We start from the raw sequence: 25,794 nt of genomic DNA on the forward strand, positions 1-25,794 counted from the left end.
GTATTAACGACGTCAACAACTATCGCCCCATAACTCTGACCAGCAACATTTACAAGATCTTCGCAAAAGTGCTACTGTCACGCTTAACACCAATCTTAGATTCACAACAACCGGTGGAGCAGGCGGGATTCCGTAAGGGCTATAGTACGAACGATCATCTACATACAATGCAACAGCTGGTAGAAAAGGTCCAGGAGTATAAACAACCGCTCTACATCGCCTTCATTGACTTTACCAAAGCCTTCGACTCAATAGAGCACTGTTACCTATGGCAAGCCTTAGAGAGAGATGGTATACCGCATAAATATATAAGGCTACTGAAAAAAATGTATGAAAGTAGCACAGCAAGGATACAACTTGATCAGTTAGGACAACCACTGAAAATAGAGAGAGGAATAAAGCAAGGTGACTGCTTATCGCCAAAATTTTTCAACTGCGTTCTGGAAAACATCTTCCGAAAGCTAAAATGGCATCAAAAAGGTATAAGGATTAATGGCAGATATATGAGCAATATAAGATTCGCGGACGACATAGCGTTATTTAGCACCAACGAAGAAGACCTACAAGCAATGTTAGACGAACTAAATACACACTGTGGTAAAGTCGGTTTAAAAATGAATAAAAGTAAAACTAAGATCATGTCCAACACAGGTTGCTCGACCTCTATAAGTCTGGAGAATGATATCCTAGAAACAGTAGATAGTTTTACGTATTTAGGAAAAACGATATCGTTCAAGAGCTCTACCCAAGGCGACGAACTAAATAAAAGAATTTCGAATGCGTGGAAAAGGTACTGGAGCTTAAAATACATTTTTAAAAACAAAAAAATATCACTGTCCACTAAATCGAAAGTATTTAACACATGTATACTGCCAATTTTGAGTTATGGAGCACAAACCTGGGCACTAAATAAAGAAGAGATCAAGAAAGTAAAGATAGCACAAAGGAAAATGGAAAGGAGTATTCTCGGAGTGAGGCTGGTAGATAAATTAAGAAACGAATGCCTAAGGAACCGAACTAAGTTGATCGATGTTATCAGACAAGCGAGAAAACTGAAATGGAAATGGGCTGGTCACGTAATGCGACAATCTGACAACAGGTGGACGCGGGAGAGCACAGTCTGGTGTCCACGCTACATAGCGCGGCGCCGTGGCAGGCCCCGCACGCGGTGGCGCGCAGAGCTGGAGGAGTTCGACGGCCTTGGAGTGCTCTGGACGCGCCTGGTAGCTGACAGAGATTACTGGAAGAAAAGGGGGGAGGCCTTTGCCCGCATTTGGGATGACCTCTGAAGAAAAAAAAAAAAAAAAAAAAAAGTTTATTTATACTTTCTAATTTGAAGAAAAAAAAATATATATTTACCTACGTATACATAATATTGAGAAAAAATATAAAAAGACAAAAAAGAAAGGAAAAAATATATTAAAAAATTACAAAAAAATAAAAATAAAAAAATAATTAAAAAAAAAAAAAAAAAATTAGAGGTAGGCTAAAATAATAATAATAATAATAATAAAAGATTTTTTACCAACAACCTAAAAGAGAAGTTTGGAGTTTCACGTAGCATGAACCTGCGGGCAGCAGTGCCGAGTCATCCGTCAAAGGAAGACGAACGATTGTACTGATCAATATTAATTTGTTTTTGTCTTCGAACACAGAAAAAAAAAGTTTTTGTACAAAGATTATTTTTGAAATACGGTTGAGGTCAAAAAGTGTTCCTAAAAATTAATTTCGCACAACATTAGATATAATATGTATTTGTAGAAACTCCAACCCTTAATAGCAGGGATTCCCGCAATGTAACTTGGCTCTATCAACACGACACTTCAATGTATCGCGGCGGCACTCGGGCCACTTGGCATTGTTACAACGAGCCTGTTACAGCTCTAATCTTTATGGTTTCAACAGCTTAGCGACACACACATTACGAGCTATTGAGAAAATTGTTGTAAGCTTTCTTCTCTACAATATTAAAGTTAAACAAAGTCGACGATAGATGGCGCTGTAGGATATTTTCATCGCGCTCATTAACTTGAGTTCTTAGGATATAAGATACTTGAGGACACAATCTTCTATTCGCAAACACAAGTCAAGTGCGATAACATTCGGCCTTCCTGACAGTATTTTTGAAAGTCTGCAATCCTGATACTTCATAGTTACCACCGTGGTTGCAGACTAAGAATTAAGATACCTAGTTCACAGACAGACAGCCAGGAAGGGTACGTGCTTTGTGTAGGTTCCACACCCTTCTAGGCCCTAGAGGCAGGGGTCGGCAAGTGATTTTAAGTGGGGTCTGGATACTGTTGAAAATTTTTATCGAGGTCCAGAAAAAAAATCATACTGCTTATTCGTTTTCACTTTGCCACAGGTTTATATAAATCACAATAATTATTGGTAACATTTTAATGCGAAAAATTACACCGACGAGACGGTCCAAGTTATATTACCAAAGTGAATATTATCATGGTTTATGTACAGAATGTGTAAAAGTAATTCATTCATTTATATATAGGTAGGTACCTATATGTATAATTTATCACACTAATATTATAAAGGCGAAAGTTTGTGTGTGTGTGTGACGTGTGTGTTTGTTTGTTACTCATTCACGCAAAAAGTACTGAACGGATTTGGCTGAAATTTGAAATGGAGATGGATAATATCCTGGATAAGCACATAGGCTACTTTATATCCCGGAAAATCAAAAGAGTTCCCACGGGATTTTGAGAAACCTAAATCCACGCGGACGAAGTCGCGGGCATCCTCTAGTGTTTTTAAATTTAAGTTTTTTTGTTGCTCTCGGTACTAAAAAGCTACCAAGTGAGTGCTAAGTGGCGGAGGCATCAATGTATGGGAGGGCGGAGGGCGGAGGGCACCTATAAATCAATCGGTAAGCACCCTCAGGTCAGCTCACGGCAATTCCCTCACTCGTCGGTTATGCTAATCGCTATACAATTGGGCAATTCAAACTCGGGAACAATTGGCCAATTGAAACTCTTTTGCATCATACTTAATCAGTGCATAAGTCAGTGCATATCAGTTTGATTAAAGTTATGTTGTGGTTACCGTTGCTTGGATTAGCTACAAAAACCGGACAAATGCGAGTTGGACTCGTACACAAAAGGTTCCGTAGTATAGCAGGACTGATGGCTTTCATGCCATCATCCGTAAAAAGATGGCCTCACTCCTACAGCGCCTTCGTTGCAGTCTCAATGGTATTCTGGGTGCAATTAGTTAGAGATAGGCTGCCCAATAACGAAACATTGGATAGCTGTGGTCACCGGGCGACTAAAGTTGCCTCGATAGGCTATTTCATATATTTATTTAGTACTTATATTAATAACATAATTATAAGGAATTATTGTTACTAACATATTATAGGCGTCACTCAGAAAAGCAGGTATTATTTAAATATTTTTATCGAATTATTGGAATGTCCTCTCCAAAACCAACACAAAAAAAACACAAGTTTAATGTGCAAGGTTATCCGAGAGTTTTAATCTAAACAAACTAATGCCAAAATAAATAATTTAATTAGAGCGTGATTGCTATCACAACATCTAATTATCCAGTTCACAACCCAAATACCGAAAATATGCGATATCGCTCCGAATCTCAGAAGGAGACTGAACTAAAACCTTCGAAACACCCGTATTTATGCAAGTTCAATCTTGTTGGCCTCCTAGCAACAGATTGTATGACATCGAATGAGCAAAATATCGATTTTATCAAACTACCTGCATTAGGTAAATTAATAATTTTATATTATTTTTGACAACTCAAATCAATTTTTAAAAATAACCTTACAGTTCGGCCGTCCTGAATTTAACACGTCCTCGTGTTTCTAATCAATCTTGTCATGTCAGTCGCGGGCTTCCTTGCCCTAAGTCAAATCCAAATCATGGGCTATCCTGCCCTCCGTCAAATCATTAAAACCTACCCTTGAACTGCCGAACTCTCAGTTTTAATATCCAGTCAACAATAAATCCAAACGACTAACTTCTCATTCGATGTATACAAAATCTGAACCACTTATTGCAAATTACTTTCCACTTCACAAAAGACTAAATTCTTAAAAAAAACTAAAAATTTTAATCACCAAATCAAACTCAATAAAAATTTTAATCAAATGTGGGTTGTTTACAAAAAGATACCAAAACGAAATTAAGACAACGTGAGACACGTCCCGCTTCTGAATTATAGGCGTCACTCAGAAAAGCAGGTATTATTTAAATATTTTTATCGAATTATTGGAATGTCCTCTCCAAAACCAACACAAAAAAAACACAAGTTTAATGTGCAAGGTTATCCGAGAGTTTTAATCTAAACAAACTAATGCCAAAATAAATAATTTAATTAGAGCGTGATTGCTATCACAACATCTAATTATCCAGTTCACAACCCAAATACCGAAAATATGCGATATCGCTCCGAATCTCAGAAGGAGACTGAACTAAAACCTTCGAAACACCCGTATTTATGCAAGTTCAATCTTGTTGGCCTCCTAGCAACAGATTGTATGACATCGAATGAGCAAAATATCGATTTTATCAAACTACCTGCATTAGGTAAATTAATAATTTTATATTATTTTTGACAACTCAAATCAATTTTTAAAAATAACCTTACAATACTAACTCTGAAATTATATTGTAATAATATTATGAACCTTCAGTCTGAAATATAATATTATTTATTTATTATTTGAAATTTGCCATTTTGGTTTTTTATTATTTGTTGCTATACTTAGCGGCAATAGACTCCGTGAAAATTTAAACTCTCTCTCAACCTACTACGGTTCATGAGATACATCCCGCTGACAGACAAACGGACAGACGGACGAACAGCGGAGGCCTAGTAATAGGATCCTTGAGTACGGAACTGTAAAAAGTAAGTAGATTTAAAAAGGATTTATATACTTAGATAGATAGTAACATAATTATGTAGGTGTTCCTTGTAGTTATAGTATACAATGTTAATTAAACTGGAAACGCTAGGCAAAGGCAAAGCTATGTGAATTGCGTAGAGGTAAATAGAGATAATGGTTTAGCCAAATGTTGCAGTTATCACGCAGTGTACGTGCGGAGTTGACTGGACTCACTTAGCTAGTTTAGTCAACTGGCACCTATATCGTCTTGATTAGGGCTGTCAAGCAATAATAACTTTACATGTATATAAATTCAGCTTTGGCCTATAACTTTTTCCTTGTAGATAGATACTTGGCACCTACTTTAAAACACTTCGATAAGAGATGGCGGCCATATCTAGCAGAAGTGACGTATGAACGTTACTTACGTCAGAAAAAGCTCTGAGCTCTCAAGTCACATTAAAAGAATTTTTACTTAAAGTTTCAGGGCATCAGCCCTGGTTAGTAGACTACACTTTGTTAGTACCAATAATTATGGCACTACCACAATATTTACTTAAACGCATGCCCCTATTATGCCGGAATAAGATATCAACAAGGATATTGCGGCGTTTTGTGCTAGCCTCCAAATGTGTAGATACCTACAGAATTAGTACAAATGTTTAACATATGTTCTGTTTCTAGCAGTGGCGTGCACAGGATCTATAGCTAGGGTAGGCATTAGGTATGTAGTTGCCTCTACTAGCGGTCACGATGAAAAATGAGCATTGAACTATTTCAGTCAGGGTAAAGCCTCGAGCGAGCAAGAGGAGGGCTTTGGCATCAGTAGCCCACTCCATAATTCTTTACGGGGCACCAATATTCAGGGAAGCTATGAAGGTGGAACTGTATAAGAAGAAATTAGAAGGAGTCCAAAGACGACTAGCTGTAGGTATTTGTGGAGCATATCGAACAGTCTCCACTGAAGCCGTGCTGGTGATAGCTGGGCTTATCCCTATAGCGAAACTGGTAAGCGAACGCGCTAAGCTGGTCGATAGCAAGGAGCAAACACTTTTAGAAGTGCGAGAGGACACCTTGAAGGAGTGGGCAAACGAATGGTCGGGAGCAGGAAAAGGGAGCTGGACCAGAGAACTCATCACCGACCTGAAAAAATGGCACACTAGGAAGCATGGGGAAGTAGATCGCTGGCTGACACAAGCGCTCAGCGGTCACGGGGTGTTCAACACCTACCTCTTCGCAATCGGGAAAGCACCAAGCGAAGGCTGCTACTTTTGCGGAGAGGAAGACACCCCGAGACACGCAATCTTCGAATGCCCAGGTAGTGCCGACCTAAGGGCAAAAGCGCTTCGATCGACAGAAGCGGAGGACGTGAATGCCCAAAATCTTAAGGCGCGCATGCTGTCGAGCGAAGACGCCTGGTTAAGATATAGCCAAATGCTGAGAGCTACCATGATGCGAAGGGAAGAGAAAGAAAAAGAAGAAAAGAAGAGGATAGAGATCTAGGAGGTCAGCATGATGTAATGCGACGCACGTGCTCACCTTGGCAGACATGGGGAGGTTATTTTAGTCCGTGCAAGTCGGACACACCCTGCCAGCAGGCAGAAGTCCGTAGGGATTTTTTCCTCCCCCGAAGAAAAAAAAAAAAAAAAAAAGTCAGGGTAAAGCAGCGCTTTTACGCCTCTATGACTTGCACGCCTCTGGTTTCTAGATAACATGAGCAGCTCACTAGCTACTGATTCAACAAGCGAAGGAAGGCGAACATTCGGTATCCGTCGGTGACGCCCACAATCCGCCTTCTTGCCTACGATGCACGAATTCTACATGGCCTTAAAAGCAAATGTGTAAATACACTTTGAACATAGGTTAGTATGTCCCATTATACCAGAATTAGGCATTGCGGCCCTTTGTGCAAGCCTGCAGGTGTATAACTACAGATGTATGAGAAATATTCTGTTTTAGATTTGGCTCGCTTAATAAAATCAGTACCTAAGCAAGTGTTGAAGAATCCTGCAACAGCGAACTAGAGTTACACCCGTATTCACAAACGTTACTATGAGGTCTCATAGTGCCCTCGAACGCACAGTGTCCGTTCCACCAATCAGATAACTGTATCACGTCAATTTACAATGATCTGATTGGTGGAACCTACACTATGCGTTCGAGCGCACTGTGAGACCTCATAGTAACTAACGTTTGTGAATACAGCCGTTAAAGTTCGGTAGCTATCCATCAATGACGCTTACCCACATTTCGCCCTTTCTAGCCTTCGCCACTCAATCTGTAGGTATTCTGTACATGACCTTATGCGAATGTGTAAATACACAATTGCACATAGGTGAGTATGTCCCATTATGCCGGAATCAGGCATTAACACGGACATTGCAGGCCTTTGTGTCGCCGCCCGCCGCGCCCTCTGGAATGTCTCTTGTTTACCTGTATACTGTGGTTATGAGCATAATTGGACAATTCCTGGCTGGGTATTCATATCACGATTAGCAAATCTTAACACAAGTCTCTGGAGTCTAAATTAATTACATTAAGCAAACTGACATTTTACAGGAACAATGACATATTATATTACGCGACAGGTCGAGATGGCAACCGGGATATGAGGCGGCGGGACGCACACCCGCACGTCATCCGCGCTATTCTTGCACCGGGTCGGTGCGAAGGCTGTGCGGGTGTGCGGGGCGTCCCGATTGCCATCTTAACCTGTCTCGTACTATGCTTAATCATTTTTAGGGTTCCGTACCCGATGGGTGCCAACGGTACACCATTCCATGCAGGCATAAAATAATAATAAAACCAAAGCTAGCTAATATTTTAATAGAACCTGTAAACCCTTCCGTAAGTGCATCATCGCTTACAAACAATGTCTTAGTTTTAGTTCAAATAAAATGCGTGCTTGATTCAATGTGAACTCTATGGGTAACAAATTTTGCTTGTCATCACCATCGTCATCAACCCATTGATGACTCATAACTGAACACGTGTCAGAAGGCAGGATGAGAAGGGTTTGGCCAACCCACTGGCCAAACCCTTATCTGGCCACCCAAGACGTGTGGATTGGCAGATTTCATATCCCTGTGAGAAAATCTCTCAGACATGCAGGTTTTCATGAAATGTTTTCCTTCACCACTTAATTTCTTAAAATACACATAACTCAAAAAAGTTAAGGGTACGTGGCCGAGATTGAACCCCCAATCTTCCAATAGGAGGCAACCGTCCTAACCACTGGGCTATTACGGTAATTTTGATTGAATCCTCAAAATTTAAAATCGGGGTTCGGTGGAATCGTAGTTGAGTCGTAGTTGAGTGCAAAAAAAAAAAACTATTTTCAACTTTGTCCAACTTAAATTCACTTTTCAAGCTAAAACTCTTCGCAGCATACGCGGGGACATCGCATTATGTAAATGTCGCTAAAGCCCCGGTGCTTTGTCCCCAGGGCCCCGTTGTTTGGGGCAGACGGATCACAAAGGGAAATTCCTCTTTGTAAATAAATCTATTCGCTTTTATTTGGAGTATTGTGAAATATTGTCGCCATGTTTTCTTTGTATGATGATCAAATATTTTACACAGCACAAATTCTCTCGTGCAGTGATATTTTGTTGAACCACGTAAAGTTCTTCCGATTCAGTTTAAACTCTGTAGGTACAGTGGTTTTTGACACTTCCGTGACGGTTTTTTACATAATATTATCTCCGGTAAGATAGATAATATCCTGGATTAGCACATAGGCAACGTTTTATCCCAGAAAATCAAAGAGTTCCCACGGGATTTCGAAAAACCTAAATCCACGCAGACGAAGTCGCGGGCATCAGCTAGAGAATCTTGAAGTAGGAAGTGCCTGATGTAGATCTCAATTTCAGTATGATTACAGAAATTTACGAATTGATTACTGAGTATTCCAGAATTATACTCAGTAATGAATTCAATTGGTTTGCGCGATAATAACGGGAATGCAATCGCCGCTAAAAGCGATCCCATTCCGATATCGATTCAGGAAATACGATTGTAGTATACATAATTAATTAGAGGGTGCATTAATGCTAGCCATCTAGCGTTAATTACTATTCATTTTCATTCAATAATGTATCAATGATATTAGTAGGTATTTTGTTAGACTAAACTATTTTTCACATTTGAAAATGGCGCCGCAATTAATTTTTTTCCAAAAAATTCCGCAATTAATTTTTTTCCAAAACAAGGATTCTAACAATATCCAAATTAAGAAATAATTACACCTTTTTCTTTTTTTTTGACAGTCGTGTAAAAACCGCCATGGTTTTGCTGGTTCATCTCAGTAGGAAAAATACTCTGGACTATGAAAAAGTGAGAGGAGACATTTTATTTGGAAACAAAGTAAAACTTTATTCCATGGGCCCTGAAAAATAGAGATAAAAGGAACTTGTTAGGGGAAAACCATACCATTAATTAATTTTCATATGGTTTTATTGCAATGTATTTGTATATTCCAAGTTTTAGTCAAAATGTACAGTCATATGCCGTAAGTCGTGTAGCACCTTAATGATCATATTCGCGTGGCTTGATTATGCACATCTGTTATAGAAAAGGTCATAAGTGCGACAGGTTTTTGATGCAATACTTTCGCGGAATTGCTACTCAAATTCTGAGGCCGACCATACCTATTTAATATTTTAGTATGAATTCAAAACGTATTTATTACGGATAGAGCCTCGTGGGGTATCTGATTGCTCGATCAGCAATCACTCTGCCGCGATCAATCCGAGACCCCCGGGGGTTGCGCTAAATTGTTTCACTAATAGCTACATTTGTGCGCATTTGCAGCATTCAGGGTAATAGCTCAAGTGGAAATGGGTTGGAACTGATATAGGAAAATTATAATTTTAAAGGTCTAGTCACACCACACACGTGACGATAGAACCCGCGATGGATCCAGCCCTCAAAAAAGGATGTGGGCGCAAAACCGAAACCCGGGCAAGTGCGAGTCAGTTTGTTTTATTATATTAAGGCATTGGATGTCATCACCCTTATTGACCTCAATAAACAGTGAAAGTGTGACGTCACAATTCTATTAGCGGTGCGAGATCCTATTTTGGCGCTCCCTAGGCCTCATTTTGCAATTATTTTGCACAAACATGAGCGCGAGCCAAACGAGCGCAAAATTTTTAATCATTTATGTAGAAACTTTTCTTGGAAGATAAATACTGAAAACTGAACCCTAAAAATTAGCTAGGCAGTAAATCAGAATTCATTGCTCCGGCCTGAAATCTCAGGAGGCTTGTGATTGGTACGTGCAAGTCACAGCCTAGTCAGCAACGGGTACGGCGTGATGGCAATCAGCGCAGTCGTCTGGAGCCGAGTGATCGATTCACTTAGCGGGGTGCATCTAAAATACTCGTCGTTTGCAAATTGCAGACAATTGGGCCCGGGAGTACTTGATCTGCTCGATTAATATACATCACTACACCACAACAAAAACCTACCATTAAAATTTTAAGGATGAGGCAGGTAGACTAGGTACCTATCTACGGGAAAAGTTTACTTTTAAATGTGCAATTGAATCTTTTCTTGAATTTCTTCAATTGAATCTTGAAACTTACGTTTGTTTTTTCATATTTTGTTTTGAGTAAGTATATGCTTGTATGTACATGTAAGTATGAGAGAGAGCCAGCGCGTGCCAGATCTTCGTTATTTTATAAAGCCTGAAAGTTTCTCTGCGTTTGTCCCCAACACAGGGTCATGGTGGTTGTGGGAGATAACTGGTAAGTCTAATTTTTTTTTTTATCGGAATAGTATTAGATAATAAATCACGTTATGCATTGCCAGGTAGGTATTCATTCAAAAGTTCCTACCCGTAATGTTCGCGATGGTGTGTGAAGTCTGCCAATCCGCACTTGGCCAGCTCAGCCTAAGGCCGAACCCTTTGGATTCTGAGCGGAGAATTATGCTCAGTAGTGAGCCGGCGATGAGTTGATGATGATGATGATGATGATACCCCTAATTGGTTTTAACGTAGCATCGTACAAGAATAATTAATTCTATTACATCAGTAGGTACATACGTCTTTTCCGGTAGGAGTGGCCACGGCCGAAGCCACCCACCAGACTTAACCAGAAATAATGTCGTCACAACCCATCGCTGTCCCACTACTGAGCACGTAATAACGATGACAACTGTGTACCTACTAAATATATAGAAAGCAGTAACGAATGAATAATCAAAAAATCCGAATCAAAAACTTATAAAAAGGCGCGATTATATTCATTGAAAGGCTGGAAGTCAACATTAAAAAGCGAACGATTTCCCTCCCTATGCAACAAGTAGGCACTCCCGATCGGCGCCTTATTTGATGGCAATCAGCAATTCAAAACCGCCCGGACACTGCCCACCCCGGGGCCTACACCATTTCAATTCTACGGAAATATTAATGGGAAATAATGTCTGGATGTAGTACACTGCAGTGGGAAAGTCACTGCGAGCATGGAATTAGGTCAAACATTTCTCTCTCGTCATTGCATTCCTCATTCCTGAGGGTCGGGGCCACTTTCTATTAATAGATAGATTATGGTAAAGGTTTTCTTAGGTGAAAGTATGGACGTGATTTTTAGCTCAGCTACTTTTTATCCCGGAAAATTGAAGAGTTTCCACGGGATTTTTACAACCAAGTCGCAGGCATCAGTAATTCAGTTATGAAATTCTATGCAATCTAGAATGCAAAAATACATCTGTTTGATTGTAGACGTCATGTTCTTTTCACAAAGTTAATTTTACTTAGGCTTAGTTAATTTTGACGAAGTTTCATATAGAAATCGGTATAGCTCTCATTCCGTAGACGTTCATAGTCATAGTTAATTGTTATGCCGCAAAATCACCAGCAATACACACGCAAATATGAGTTACCACGGGATTTTTAAAAAACAAAAATCTAGATAGTAGAGTAAATAAAGTAGAAATAAAAAGGTATATATAAACGATAAAGAAGCAATGTAAATAAAAATTCTTCAAGCCTTGCAAACGTCAAAACAATAGGATAAAGAGTAAACACACCTCAGGGCTCCACATCCCTTATTCAGAGGGTACATTAAAATTCATTTTTACCAAATGTCAAATTACTCCGTTATTCCTGTGGGGCCACCTCCACGTGACATGAGGCCCAGTGACAGGGGACGCCGAATATGTTATACTATATGTATTATATATCTGTAATATGTTATAGAAGGTACTAGATCATGCCCGCAACTTCGTCCGCGTGGGTTTAGGGTTTTAAATATCCCGTGGGAACTCTTTGCTTTTCCGATATAAAGTAGCCTATATCAATTTCTAGGACGCCAGCTACCTCTGTATCAAATTTCATATAGGTAAATCGGTTAAACGGATGGGTCTCTGAGAATCCCGTGGGGACTCTTCAATTTTACAGAATAAACAGTAGCTTATGTCCGTCCCCGGGATGTAAGCTAACTCTGTACCAAATTTCATCAAAGCCGTTTAGACTGTTGGGCCGTGAAAAGCTAGCAGACGGACAGACAGACAGACACACTTTCACATTTATAACATTAAGTATGGATAGTATGGATTTACATTCCTGCAAAACCTACACACTCATCGCGTCTGATCGTCAGTTAAGAGGATCAGTAACTAATAGCCAGATCCACCTAGGCTATTCGATTCCGAAGCCCTATTACCATAACGTCTAGCGCTAATGTTTAACTAGCCAGATCAAATAATATTATTAAGGTTTCCTTCTACGTAGGGCCTGGCTATCCAAAGCTTTATCATAGTAAAACTATTACTGGACTATCAAATTCTGTAAAGATATTTTTAAAAAATTACATTTTTAACTGCAGGTAGTTTTTTTCGATAAATTTTACTGTTTTTAGAGTTCTGTAACTCAAAAGGAAAAACGGAACTGTTATAGGATCACTTTGTTGTCTGTCTCTCTGTCCGCCTGTCTATAGTAGTGTCTAATATAGTTTTTGATTTATCGTGCAAAATATCGAAAAAAATACCCGAGTACGAAACCCTCGGTGCGCGAGTCTGACTCGCACTTGGCCGGTTTTTTTGTAATACCTAATGGTTAGCCAAGGCTAAGGGGCAAGACTAAGTAATAATGAATATTCGGTCTAAGTGCACCGGAACCCGCTCTGCTAACTGGCTAATCGATTCACTTCACTCCCCCTGCCGTTTCGACTGAGGCGATTAATTCTTGATGGAAATATGCTAACCATGGCTTTCAGCTGATCAAATTGCAATCATACTCGGAGTAGACGTATTTGAGCACCATCTTTCCAATTTAGGAATTGAACAAACTGTTCTTACAGTCAGGTTAATCAAGTGGAAAAGAAACTAGAAAAAATATAGGTATTCTATGACGATGTGTCCAGGTTGTAATATAACATTTTTCACAAGACCTTAGATACGCTACGCTACGTAGTACCTATTCCTAGATTTACTTAGGTTCAACAATAGAATTGTATCGTGTTTAATATATCTTATGGTACTTTTATTCTGTACTTATATCTTTAAAAACCGCCCAGGCAATATTTTGGAAGAAAATGTAGAAAACATGGCAGCTAAAGGTAGTTAAGATAGCATCGCCGACGGCTAATGGCCTAATCAGGGCTCGAACCGAGTCCATCGAGTGGAGTTCACTTTAACTTGAGCCATTACGCTGATCAAACCTATGCCTGCCGATATTATGGGGAACTTCGACGGCTATTAGTTTGGTGTATAGTTTGATAGGCTTTTATACACTAGTTATCTACCTAAGTTTTGATTTTGGAGGTCTGAATTCAGCCTTTTTGTTTTCTCCGTACTTCGAAGGACTCATTAATGAGTTTTTGTTTTCACCGTTAACAGCTAAGTTTATCATGGCTTCCTGCTATCTTTACTAACAATAATAACGTTCCATTGATCTTAAATCAATACTTAAGTATAGTGTGTATTATACCTACTCGTGGCAGCACTAGATGTGTGTGTGTTCGTGTGTGTATATGTTTGTATATTACCTATCACGTGGGAATTTTGAAAAACCCTACCGTATTCATTTTCTAACAGTCCGTTTGTCACCGTTGATTCGCACGCAATCTACTGGAACGGTTAAGTTGTTTAATACACATAATATTATGAGTTTCTGTATAAAATATGAATTTTGTTTTTTAGCAGTTATGCAGATGATAATATTATGAGCGTGCTTTCATACAGTTATACTAGTAGGTAAATAGGTATATTAGGTACTAGGTAGGTATCTAAGGCTTGATTACTAGGAAGTAATGCAGTTGACATTAATCAGTCAAGCTTCCGAAATGATAGGAATCAAAACGTGACTAATGGCAGCTAAGGAGCGGAGGAAAGTGAGCGATCTCATCCACTTAGAGATCATGGCTGGTTCATCTCAACTTGGGTCATTAGTGCCAGTTGAACTCTTAAGTACTGAGATAGATAGTACGATTCTCATATCAGAGGATGTTTCTTTTGCTCTGTTTATTTTTCTACACGCACCATGCAAAAACCTAAACTCAAAAACTCTCCATATCTACCTTTATAAAGTCTGCCAATTCAAAATAGGCAAGCGTGGCTAACTAAAGTGCTTATAAGCATCATAAGCATTCTGGGAGTATACCCTTGCTCAGTAGTGGACCGGCAATGGTCATCATCATGATCATGATGGACTAAGTTACTTTATACTATACTTAGTTGACGTCAACGATTTCGTCCGCATGGATTTAGGTTTTCAAAAATCCCATGGGAACTCTAAGAGGGCTCTCTCCGTCACTCGTTTCCACTCGTTTCATACAATCGTAGTTCCAATTTCATTTGAATATTAAGCAACCAAAGTCCATGAAATTTTGCACATATATTCTAGAAACTAATATCTATGTCTGTGGTTTTCCAGATTTCTGTTAAAATATTCCGTTTCAAAGTTACGCGGTCTTAAAATTTTCATACAAATCTTTGAGCCCCTGTAATTTTAAAACTACATATTTTTAGAAAAATCTAAAACACCACAGACACAGATATTAGTTTCTAGAATATGTCTGCAAAATTTCATGGACTTTGGTTGCTTAACATTCAAATGAAATTGGAACTACGATTGTATGAAACGAGTGGAAACGAGTGACGGAGAGAGCCCTGTTAATGTCACTTTCCAGGTCTTCCAATTCCTATTTCAAAACAATAAGGGGACATTTTCGATGAAAGCTACCAGTCGGCTTAGTTTCATCTTGATTATTATCGTCATATTTCAACAAATTAACATAAAACAATACTAAACCTTCTTATTAAAGTACAAACCTTTCTCTTGAATCACTCGATCTATTGATGAAACCCGCATTAAAATCATCCGTTGCGTAGTTTAACAGAAGAACAGCGACTTTGGTTTATACTATGTAGAGATAATGACAAAACAAAAGCAATGAAGAAGATTAGATTAAAGTTATATCGAACTCAGGAATACCCTACAAAAGCTATTTACCTAAAGGCAACACAGCAATTGTTTACCTACTCGTATTATCTCACAGATTGCAGCATCTTGCCGCCGCTGGATCAGCTGTTTGTATTCCATGAGCAAAGATAGCAAACGCCATCGATTTGTTGTCTAACACAATAGTTGCTTAACCTGTAGGTATGGATTGCTGTTTGTATGCTGTATCAATTCTTCAATTCTGGTTATAAAACCAAGAATAAAATAAAAGCAGTCAAACAACATATTATAACAGATCAACCTTTTTCAACCGCCCCCCCCCCCCTCCCCCCTAACTATAGTACGCGACAGGTCGAGATGGCAATCGGGGTGCGGACGCCCCGCAAACCCGCACAGCCACAGGGGATCTTTACACGTGGAAGTCCCTACGAGAGAGCAATGCCGAGCAGTGGGCATCTATCGGTTGATTTTGATGATGATGATGATGTTTATGGTCGTGTAGAGTTTACGGAACTCTAAAAGCTTCCGTTGCCAGTGTCTATCCCATATTCAATTCGATGGTCTTTTTTCACTCGGGATTTATTACAATTTACTTTTATCGTTCCGAAAACAATGGCCGGCCGGCCGTTAATCAAGGGAGTTTTAAACTAGAACAATTATCATTTTTGTTTGTTCCAGCGTTCCACCGTAGCTCCCAAACAAAGCGCGCGAAGAATTGTAATGGTAATGCTATGCAAATGTTACGTGCGGTGAGATATTAAATATCACAGATTCATAAAAAATAAAGATGGAAAATGCCTACAGACAAATAAAACAGGCCTGGAGAAGTCGATTAAAAATGGCATGCCTTTTGCCAGCAGGATGGAAACTATGTACAGCCTCCAAAACCTTGAAAAAATCATAAAATACAAATTCCCGAATTGCTTGCGAGATCTTTAAAATACTACAAGACCACAGTATTCAGCACTGTAGGGGGGTTGCGAAAATATTGATTCACTAGGTTCCATCCACTTTTTTGTTTTAGTCTGTGTTCAAAAATATTAAGCGCCATACAGTGGCTGTAACATCGCTTTAGCGCTTTGATACGGTGGGTTTGTATGAATTTTTTATGCGATTTTAAGATAAATGTACGCAAATATTTTATCTAAAATGGCTGTAGTTAGCCGCGTAACTGCTAGGGGTGCCATACAATTTATCATACGTATTATAAACATTTGAATAACTCATAGTTAAGTTAATCTGTAGTAGGCATTGTGAAGGAAACATGCCTGAGTTTTCTATAATATTTTGTTGAACACCATTAGCCATAAATTCTGATTTGTTTTTTATTGATTGTCAAAGTTTATTGGTCAAGTAAATAAACCTTAGGGCCTAATAAACTTTAGGACCTAATGAATTTTGATAGATTTCTAAAACCAAAACTGTCAAAACGCAAAAAAGTGTTCTAAAAACTTGAAACTTTGCATGCAGGTTTTCTCTATAATAATAGAGTTCCTTAGAAAGAATTTCCTGAATTCTACTTATTTTGGTTCATTTAATAAGGTTTTCTTTACTACCATTGTACGAACTATGTTCCATTTCACTAAGACCATTTGGCTATGATTGTGTGAGTGCACACGTACACATTGTTATAGTGTGCGTGGCGCTCAGTTTCCGTTACGCACACGAGTGCTTTAACGCTTCGTTATACTCGTTATTACTACCAAGGTGGTCTTCGTGAAATAGAGTAACCATTTTTTTTTTTTTTTTGGATTTTATTTAATAATTTGGTAAGTATACAAGGGGAAATAAAACTACAAGTTACAAATAACTATAATGTTTATTTATATGCAGGTATACAAAGGTAACTTGAGGGTAGTCGGTAGGGTACGGATACATGCTAGCGAAGTTACTACAGATATGTAGGTATTATACAAAGTTATGTAGACCTAAGAGATCAACTCTATGTTCATATACATAAGGATGAATTTATACAGATGCTTACTATGTTACACCTAGTATATAGTATACTATGTGAGTTTTGTTTAATAATTTCGCAAATGCAAAGTCAACCGCCTCGATTTCACAGCGTACCAAAAGACTTTCACCAACATATTATGGCGAGTATAATGACAAAATATGCAATATACATGTTATTATTATTAGTACATTAAAATGATGCAGTGGAGTTATTTAAAAATATTTTAATTATTCATTAATTTATATTTATTTAAAATTAATTAATCCGTCAATCCAGGCATGTCTTGTTCAAGGATGGTATTAAATAAAGGATAATACAATAGAAACTTATGTTATTAATTTTAGACATCTATGAAAATAAATATCAAATCTACTATTACCTATATACTTACTCATATTGTAAATGCGGAACTGTGTTTGTTTATTGGTTTGTCCTTCAGTCACGCCGCGACGGAACGACGGATCGTACTGCTTTTTGCATAGGTTTTGCAAAGACCTGGAGAGTGCATAGGCTACTTTTGGCTCGGAAAATGAAATAGTTTTTATGAGATTTTCGAAACCAAAAATCTAAGTGGTCGAAGTCGCGGCCATTAGCTAGTACCTACCTACATAATAAATGATCATTTTTATTTTAAAATATTTCAGTCTATGAGTGTCCATACATAAAAAATAATTAAAACTAGCTATATAGGCTTTTAGTCGTTAATAACATTAAACATAGCTCTCTTCATTGAAGCAACTTGCACTGAGTAGTGAGTAGGTAGGTGCAGAAAAAATTAAACACCATTTTAGAATTTCATTTCAAGTGAAAACATTTTTACATTTCAATGCTTTCGTTTAACTTTCACATGAAGTTTTATTTGGATTTAAACATTTTTGCTGCGAACAAAATGTAAATATTTAGGAACTTTAAACAGAAACTATTTCTATATAAAGTTATATTTTTGTCAAAATAATAGTGACTCAATTTTATCCAAAATATCGCCAAATTAACACTAAATTACATCAACTCAGTGTCCATGTAATTAAGTATAAAAAAATGAGGTAGATAAATAAAATGAATTGTATTATTAGATAAGTATTAAATATTTTTAGTCCTACTATACTATATTCTTGTTGTTATTCAAACAGAAACAAAAAAATATTTCACAAGCAGATAAAGTCAGAATTTTATTTTATAAATATAATAAATAAGACTACTCTGGGTTCTGGGGTTAAAATGGAGGATAATTTTATGTTTTGAAATTTTTATTAGTAACCAAAGTTAGCCTGTTACAAAATATTTTCAAAAAAATGAAAAGATTACTTTCTTTTACGATTACGAAGAAGTATTAAATTATCGACAATTTTATTTGACTGATTTTTCATCCGAGAAACAAATTTTAACTGACGAATTTCTGTAAATACGTTACACAATTTTGACAGATTGATTTAAATACAAAATTTCAAATAAAAATAAATAGTTTTTCAGTTAGTGAGTTAGTACACTATGTATTTGGCGATTGAGAAAAGACAAAATTTAATTTTTTTACTTCTTTATCTCGAAATTTTTCAGAATTACATTATAATTACGACATAATACTGTACTGCTTGATCATAAATATATTATGTTATAAACTATAATATTTATCTTATGACTGCTCTATCTTAACTACTCTATGGTACAGGGCGGGTTAATATCGAGTATTATAAACAACGTAAAAAACGTTTTAACATTCTACGCACTAACTGTGTAATCGTTGTTTTTATTTACTCAAATTATTTATACAATTTTACCTTATAATAACGATTTTCACTCTTTTATAAATACGATTTAAAATTAACACCAGACATTATAGAAAAAAAGCTATTTTTCGCTAACGCTGAGCAAGTGTTACGATCAATTATTGTAGAAGGGCAAATTTTTCAACCGTCATATACTTTTATCTAAGGAATATATTTGACATTTTGACGGATTCCCCATAGAAAAATGTGAAACCTCTTTATTCTTGAGATAAAAGTTATTTGACGATAATAAATCAGCCCTTATTCTGTTATACACAATCTCTGAACTAAAATAAAATTACCGGTCTTAATTTATTGCTATCTCCTTCTTGATGGACACTGCGAAAAACGATAGCACTACACTAGAGCAGTCAATTTAGTTAAGAGACTGTGTACAACACTAATTAATTTTTTCCATACAATCCCATCTTTTCACACCTATCCAGCGTGCGCAAAATATGGACTTTGTAAACTTACGCAACATTGCAAACGTTCTCGCTAAAGTTTACGTAGAATATTTTATTTTGTGTAGGTAACAAACTTTGGGTTGTATGTAAATGCCGATCAGTAATGCATAAGCATCTTTTACGCAGACTCTAGAGAAAAAACGTTTACAAAACTCAAGGTGGCCTACCTAAAACCTAAATAAAAAAAACTGCTTTCTAAATAACTAACAAAGATATTTCTGACTAGAATAATTTATAATATTATAATAAGAATCAATTAATATAAAATATAAAAGTACAATGCAATGTCAGTCTTACGAGTATTTGTCATAAAATTAAATTCTATTCGGCTCAAATAGATACTTATCATATGATTACACCAATTATTACTCAAATAGATGTTCTCTTGTCTTGAAAAGTAAGAACAAGATAAATAAAACTGAATTATATTTCGGAAAAGAAAATGTATTAATTTGCGCCGCAATAGTTTATGATATACGATATTCAATTTGCGCTAGTACAAAAAGATAAGATAAAATGATTTTTAATATAATATGTACTTTCACTAGGACTTCTAAAGGCTAGTTTAGCCTCCCTGCCTCTCTACTATAAAATCATATTATATCAAACAATCCAAAATTAATATTGCCAAAAATTTTTAAATGCCAAGTAAAGTGATAAAACGATTTTAATTACAACCTTTGTTTCTCTTTACTTACATATTTTTAAAGAACTGCTTATAATTTACGATTTAGAATAAAGTAATTTTGAGCTGGATATTCATTCCAACTGCCCATGCAAGTATTTATATATGCACGTATTTATGTATTATAATTGGTAAAATGACTGAGTTTTGAACAAGTCAAAAGTCTGCCTACTTCGTATTTGTTACACGAATTTTTACTTTCCATGGAACTTTTAAAAAAACTTTACAAAAAATATATTTTCCATAGACACTAGAGATAAGAAAAGTTTTGAAAATCTCATAGAAACTTTGTATTTGTAGATACCAATGGTTACATGATTATGGTTTTCATTTATAATTAGGTCAATTTCTGCCACTTTTTTTAATAGTCAGCCATTTTACCAGTTTCATTATTTTCTGTGTTGTATAAATCAATCAAAATATCATTATCTTGTTAGTCTATGGTAGATTTGTATAGTTTCCCAGGTTCTTCCCGTTCTTATACATAGACGTGATTATGGGATCCAGGTTGTGGTACTCTTTGCCCGAACGAGGTCGAAGTGTGTTCGTTGGTTGTCGACTTATCCTAGAAAAGAAATACCATAATATTATCAAATCCTATCGTAATCGTATCGTATTACGTAAGCTGCTGAGCTGTAGCTTGAATTAATTATTATTTATAACTAATTATATCAGTGAATCAATAATTTTAATTATTTTTGAAACTGATAATTTACCTGGTTAAAATCATCAATTCAAACATAACTAACTAAAGCTACAACTCCTATTTCTTTTACAAACAAAATCTAACTGTCCTTTGCCACACTTATTGGTTACCACCAAGGTCTTTTTGTTACAGTACCTACATCAGACTACCAATTATTCTTCTAGTAAAGTAAGATTCAAATTCTTACTGTAAATTAGATGAAAAAATGAAAAATGATTATAGTTACCTTAATCCACTTTGAGTGTCAGACGAAGAGTGTGATGAATTCAGTGATAATGTTTCAATGTAATCTGACATATCAGATGTTCCGCTCGATGTGCTGTGCGTATCCAAAACACCTAAAAAAATAAAGAAACTTTTATTAAATCCCTTCTACAGATGTCGGAAGCTTGCATACTCGTAATCTATTTAAAGTTACCTTTGAACTGCTTCGGGGGTAATACAGGAACTTCAGCTTCTGCAGAGGATGATTTAGCAGGAACATGAGTTTTGTGTAGTTGCATCGGTTGGTCTCTCAAAGGATCTGATGACTTGGATTTCCGAGGTAGAGACGAGTGAATAGATCCTGCGAGATTTCCTCGCATCCTCTTGTGTACCATGTAATGATATCTGGAGCTACCTGACGTAAGTGGCATTTCGAACTCTTGGAATTCACCACCACCGTGTTTTAAGGAACAACTCGATACACCCGAATCATTAGAGCTTGATGAATCTCGATTACCCCCTTTGCAAGGTACACTAGATGATCTTTTGATAGCCGCATTATCCATATGCTTATTTCGTAAATGAGGTATGTCTTTAGAAGAACACTCTTCGGAAGTCTTATTTTCGGATGCAGAAGATTTACAGCATTCGTAGCATTCACGCTCATTATCGCAAGGGGAAGCGAATCTATTTTCTAAAGCCAGGTTCCTTAGCGTTTCCATAGATGATGTGGTAGCATGACTGCCTATGCTACTATCGAATTCTTTCAAATCTTCTAACAGCCTCGCTGAGTCTACTGAACTTGATCGTTTCTGCATTGCTTCTTTGTTATTAGGCGAAACGTCATACGTGTGACATGCACTACCATTAAGCGTAGGTATACTTAACGATTTCTCTATTTCTGCTCTATGAACTTTTGAGATTGGATGCTTCAAACTTTGTGACCAATTAGGGTTTGGAGACATAGGTGTGTAACCAGGATTAAGACCAACGTTTCGATTAACCAAATTTCGCCTGACATCATTGGGTGGCTCCATCAGTAAATATTCGTCAGTTTTATTTTGAATTTCATTTCCAGTTAAAGGTTTAGAATGGTGACATTTTAAACATGACTTTGGTTTTGGTGGTAAAGCTGCAGCTAATTCTATATTAGCACTGAGAGCGTCTAGTTCACTTTGTGTGACGCCAGCTTTCTTTAGCAAATCCTTTGCATTTTCATAATATTCTAAAGACAATGCAAATTCAAGATTTTCATAATTTGCATACGGGCCTTCGAAATCTTTATCTTCCTTTACGTCCACGTTTTGATAGTTAGTAAATACTGTGGAACAAGCTTCTTCGCGACCTTTGTCTTGATCGGAAACAGTACTTTGTCTGTTTGTTTTTCGAGAAACATCTACAGTAGCATAAATAGCAGTGTCATCTGTTTTGGTATTGTTAAAAAGTTCCGAATTTAATCTTTCAGTACTTGAACTTCTTTTACAATAAGGTAGACTAATTAAGGTATTAGCCCAGTTTGTTACTTTTTGGCACGGACAGTCAACTGGTTGTAAACTTTCATCGGTTTCGACTATGACTGGCTTCTTTTTTGAAGCAAATTTCAGAATACAACCACATTTTTTCTTTAATACCAGTGAACCTGGTGTAGATGTTTTGGTGACTTGAAACAGATCATCAGCTAGCGCTTTTTTGATCCTTTTTGGTGTGTCATAGTATTCTGCGTTATCCACTACCTGAAACAATGATATGATATTAGAGATATATTGTAAGAAATAAAGTCTGAAATTTAAATATTACAGACTACTTACCTCGTTATGTACAACTTTGGGCACATCGTAATTTTCATAGGGGCCTACTTTGGGATTGCTGCTGGGATAAAAGTTTTCATTTGATTTACAGTTACAACCTTGTTGGGGTAAAGGAGCTGGTGGTTTCTTTTTGTCATACTGTGCAGGCTTTGGAGGCCTTTGTGGAGGTTGATCTTTGCACTGGCATGTGTCTTGATTTCTACTGGGATTTGATGTAAAGTAGTCTGCACTATTGGAAGACTTGTCTGAACTGCTTTCAGGGACTGCTTCCATTGTCCACTCTGGGTTGAAGTGGCCACCTGTGTTTAGAGCTACTGTTGAAGGTCCAGACATACCAAGTTTAGTCAAACAATTGTAACATCTCTCTAATGTGACGTGATCTGCGCCACTCCAAGGTGGTTTTACGCTCATCTCTGTATCTGGTCTATATTCTCTTTCATCGAATCCTCCTCGTCTTTCTGCTGATGGCCAGATTGGTGAAATTTCTCCACAGTCTTCTCCAAAGTAGTTTTCTTCGTATAGAGCACTAGCGGTGTCTAGTAGACTTTGGTCAGCTGTGTTAAAGTCTGATAATCTCGTATTCGGTCGAGATTTTGATCCACGGTCAGTTCCTGTAATTTAATTTAAAACTATAAAGTAAATACTGAGTAAGTAAGTTGTAGTATACCTACACTAAAGTTAACGAAGTATAAATTATAATAATTTTGATCGACGTGTCACGATTATTATTAATTTAATTGTATTATTTTAATGTGAAGTTTATTATTAAAAAAACATTCGAAATTACATGCAATGTAGTTAGGATTTTAGTTCTAATAAAAAAATTTCAAAAGAAAAATAAAACCGACTTCAAAAACCAAAAACACTAAAAAGTAGAAAATAATTTTTGTTTAGCTACACATGTAATGTACCTAGGTATGAAGTCGAGCGAGCATATTAAAACAAAATTAGAAATCCAAGAGTGAAGCTCGCCCGACTTCATACCTAGGTACATTACATGTGTAGCTAAACAAAAATTATTTTCTACTTTTTAGTGTTTTTGGTTTTTGAAGTCGGTTTTATTTTTCTTTTAAAAATTTTTTATTTCACAATTTTTAGTGGCCCCACTGTACTATAATATGCTATGCCCAGTTAAAACCCTACTGTTTACTAAGCTATTACAGTGATCGCGAGCAATTTGCTCTTATCCATTGAGGAGCTCTGTTCTCCATCTCCGAAGATATTCATCAGATCTTCACCAAATTTATATGGGACCACTTGCACAGTATACCCTTTCAAACAAAAAAAAAATTTTCCAAATCGGTTCAGGGGTCTTTGAGTAATCGGGGAACATACATAAAAAAAAAAAAAAAGATCCCGACGAATTGAGAACCTCCTCCTTTTTTGGAAGTCGGTTAAAAATATAATAGGTGATACCAGTACTCTGGGATCCTGTTCGTTGCTGAAGTTTTCCTTGAGCGGCGTCATCAAAGGCGTCTGCGATGTCCTGAGCCTGGTCCGTGATAAGCATGTGGAGGCCCTCGCCTTTCCCACAGTGGGAGCCGCCTTCGAAGCAGAACCGCCCCTCCACCACGCCGTAACGCCTTAACAGAAAATAGTATTATAATTCTTAAATCATGATCATCATTATCAACCCATTGCCGGCTCATTACTGAGCACGGGTCTTCTCTCATAATCGAATGGGTTTGGTTATAGTCTGGGGCAGACTTCACACATTTTGAGAACATTATGGAGAACGCTTGCTAGTTTCCTTACTATGTTTTCCTTCACCGTTAAAGTGATATTTATTTGCTTAATGCCCTCATAACTGTGATAAGTTAGAGGTGTGTGCCTGAGATCGAACCCCCAACCTTCCAAATAGAACGCCAACGACTTAACTATTAAGCTGTCACCGCTAAGCAAAACATTGTGAGGAAGAGGAGTGATTTTGTACGAGTATGTTCTTATTTAATCTTGACAAAATGTATTTTTTTTTTTCAATGTAATTTTGAGTTTCAATTATTTTTGTCTGGGGCTGGAGGGTGTGTTTGGGTGTAACAATCGTATTTTGCAAAATAAATATGATTATGATTATTATGAACCCTGCATTCCTGAGAGTACATAATGTTTACAAAGGTGTGTAAAGTCTGCTAATCCGCACTGGGCCAACGTGTATCAATATTTATTCTAAGCCCAGTTAACTTTATAGCAAAACAATTAGCTAACCACAGCGCAACGCTAAACGACATTGTACAGTTGCAGAATAAAGCAGAATGCTGGAAAGTTGTGGTTGGACAACTCATACGTTCTCTCTTATATACTGCGGTTGATGCTAAAGCAATGTGTGTTGAAACTTTGTAGCAGTTGTTAAAGTTTATCGTCCTAATATTATATTACTAACAGTTTGTATAATATTACGTTTGTTAAATGCTAGTCGGATATTAATAATTTTTTGAGTAAGTTTGTAAGTTAAATGATAGTGATGCGCGCACAAACAAATAAACCAAGTACCTAAAATTTTAATTTTTATATGATACTTAATACCTAATAATTTTATATTCATTGAAATAATTAATATAAAATTATTAAGTATCAAAAATCAATAAAAAAGTCACCACAAAATAAAAATAAAAAATTTTTCCTCTATACAACATCCATACATCCATACGATATTATAAATGCGAAAGTGTGTCTGTCTGTCTGCTACGTTTTCACGGCTCAACAGCTGAACTGATTTTAATGAAAGGTACAGAGTTGGCCCGGGGACGGACATACGCTACTTTTCATACCAGAAAATCAGGAAGTTGATTTCGCCAACTTTTTTCCCGGAAAAGCAAAGAGTTCCCATGGGATTTTTAAATAAACCTAAATGCGGACGGAGTCGCGGGCACCATCTAGTATTATTATAATGTATGTCTTGTGAAAAGTCTTTTAAAACTTGGATTATTTGTTCAGG

The 25,794-nt window shown here is 36.9% G+C and overlaps 2 protein-coding genes and 1 long non-coding RNA gene across 3 annotated transcripts in view; 2 read left to right on the forward strand and 1 right to left on the reverse strand.

The window, feature by feature from the left end:
• The first annotated feature begins 167 nt into the window (after positions 1-167).
• LOC123874008 lies at positions 168-1,289 on the forward strand. The gene is made up of 3 exons (XM_045919151.1): positions 168-291; positions 652-790; positions 1,100-1,289. Exons 1-3 carry the CDS (start codon positions 168-170, stop codon positions 1,287-1,289), a joined length of 453 nt encoding a protein of 150 aa, XP_045775107.1.
• A 672-nt stretch (positions 1,290-1,961) lies between these two features.
• LOC123873813 lies at positions 1,962-15,183 on the forward strand. Its single transcript, XR_006797773.1, has 4 exons — positions 1,962-1,972; positions 5,100-5,102; positions 5,515-5,521; positions 15,130-15,183. It is a non-coding gene; the product is annotated as an uncharacterized LOC123873813 (long non-coding RNA).
• A 5,299-nt stretch (positions 15,184-20,482) lies between these two features.
• The window catches only part of LOC123873599, a 408,734-nt gene continuing 403,422 nt past the window's right edge, over positions 20,483-25,794 (reverse strand). The window contains exons 5-9 of the mRNA XM_045918485.1: positions 24,276-24,442; positions 22,860-23,470; positions 21,266-22,784; positions 21,074-21,185; positions 20,483-20,706 (exon numbers count right to left, since the gene is read on the reverse strand). Of these exons, the coding sequence (XP_045774441.1) occupies positions 20,580-20,706; positions 21,074-21,185; positions 21,266-22,784; positions 22,860-23,470; positions 24,276-24,442 (2,536 nt within the window). The 3' untranslated portion in view covers positions 20,483-20,579. The remainder of the gene's footprint in view (positions 20,707-21,073; positions 21,186-21,265; positions 22,785-22,859; positions 23,471-24,275; positions 24,443-25,794) is intronic.

The sequence above is a fragment of the Maniola jurtina genome, chromosome 17 (assembly GCF_905333055.1).
Source record: "Maniola jurtina chromosome 17, ilManJurt1.1, whole genome shotgun sequence".
Taxonomy (NCBI): domain Eukaryota; kingdom Metazoa; phylum Arthropoda; class Insecta; order Lepidoptera; family Nymphalidae; genus Maniola; species Maniola jurtina.

What these genes read in the sequence shown, in the direction of transcription:
- LOC123874008 (XM_045919151.1), top strand. Translation starts at nt 168, where the DNA reads ATGCAACAGCTGGTAGAAAAGGTCCAGGAGTATAAACAACCGCTCTAC. An exon ending in GCAAGCCTTAGAGAGAGATG is followed by an intron (nt 292 to 651) that starts GTATACCGCATA and finishes TGTCCAACACAG; the next exon opens with GTTGCTCGACCTCTATAAGT. An exon ending in ATTTCGAATGCGTGGAAAAG is followed by an intron (nt 791 to 1,099) that starts GTACTGGAGCTT and finishes ATCTGACAACAG; the next exon opens with GTGGACGCGGGAGAGCACAG.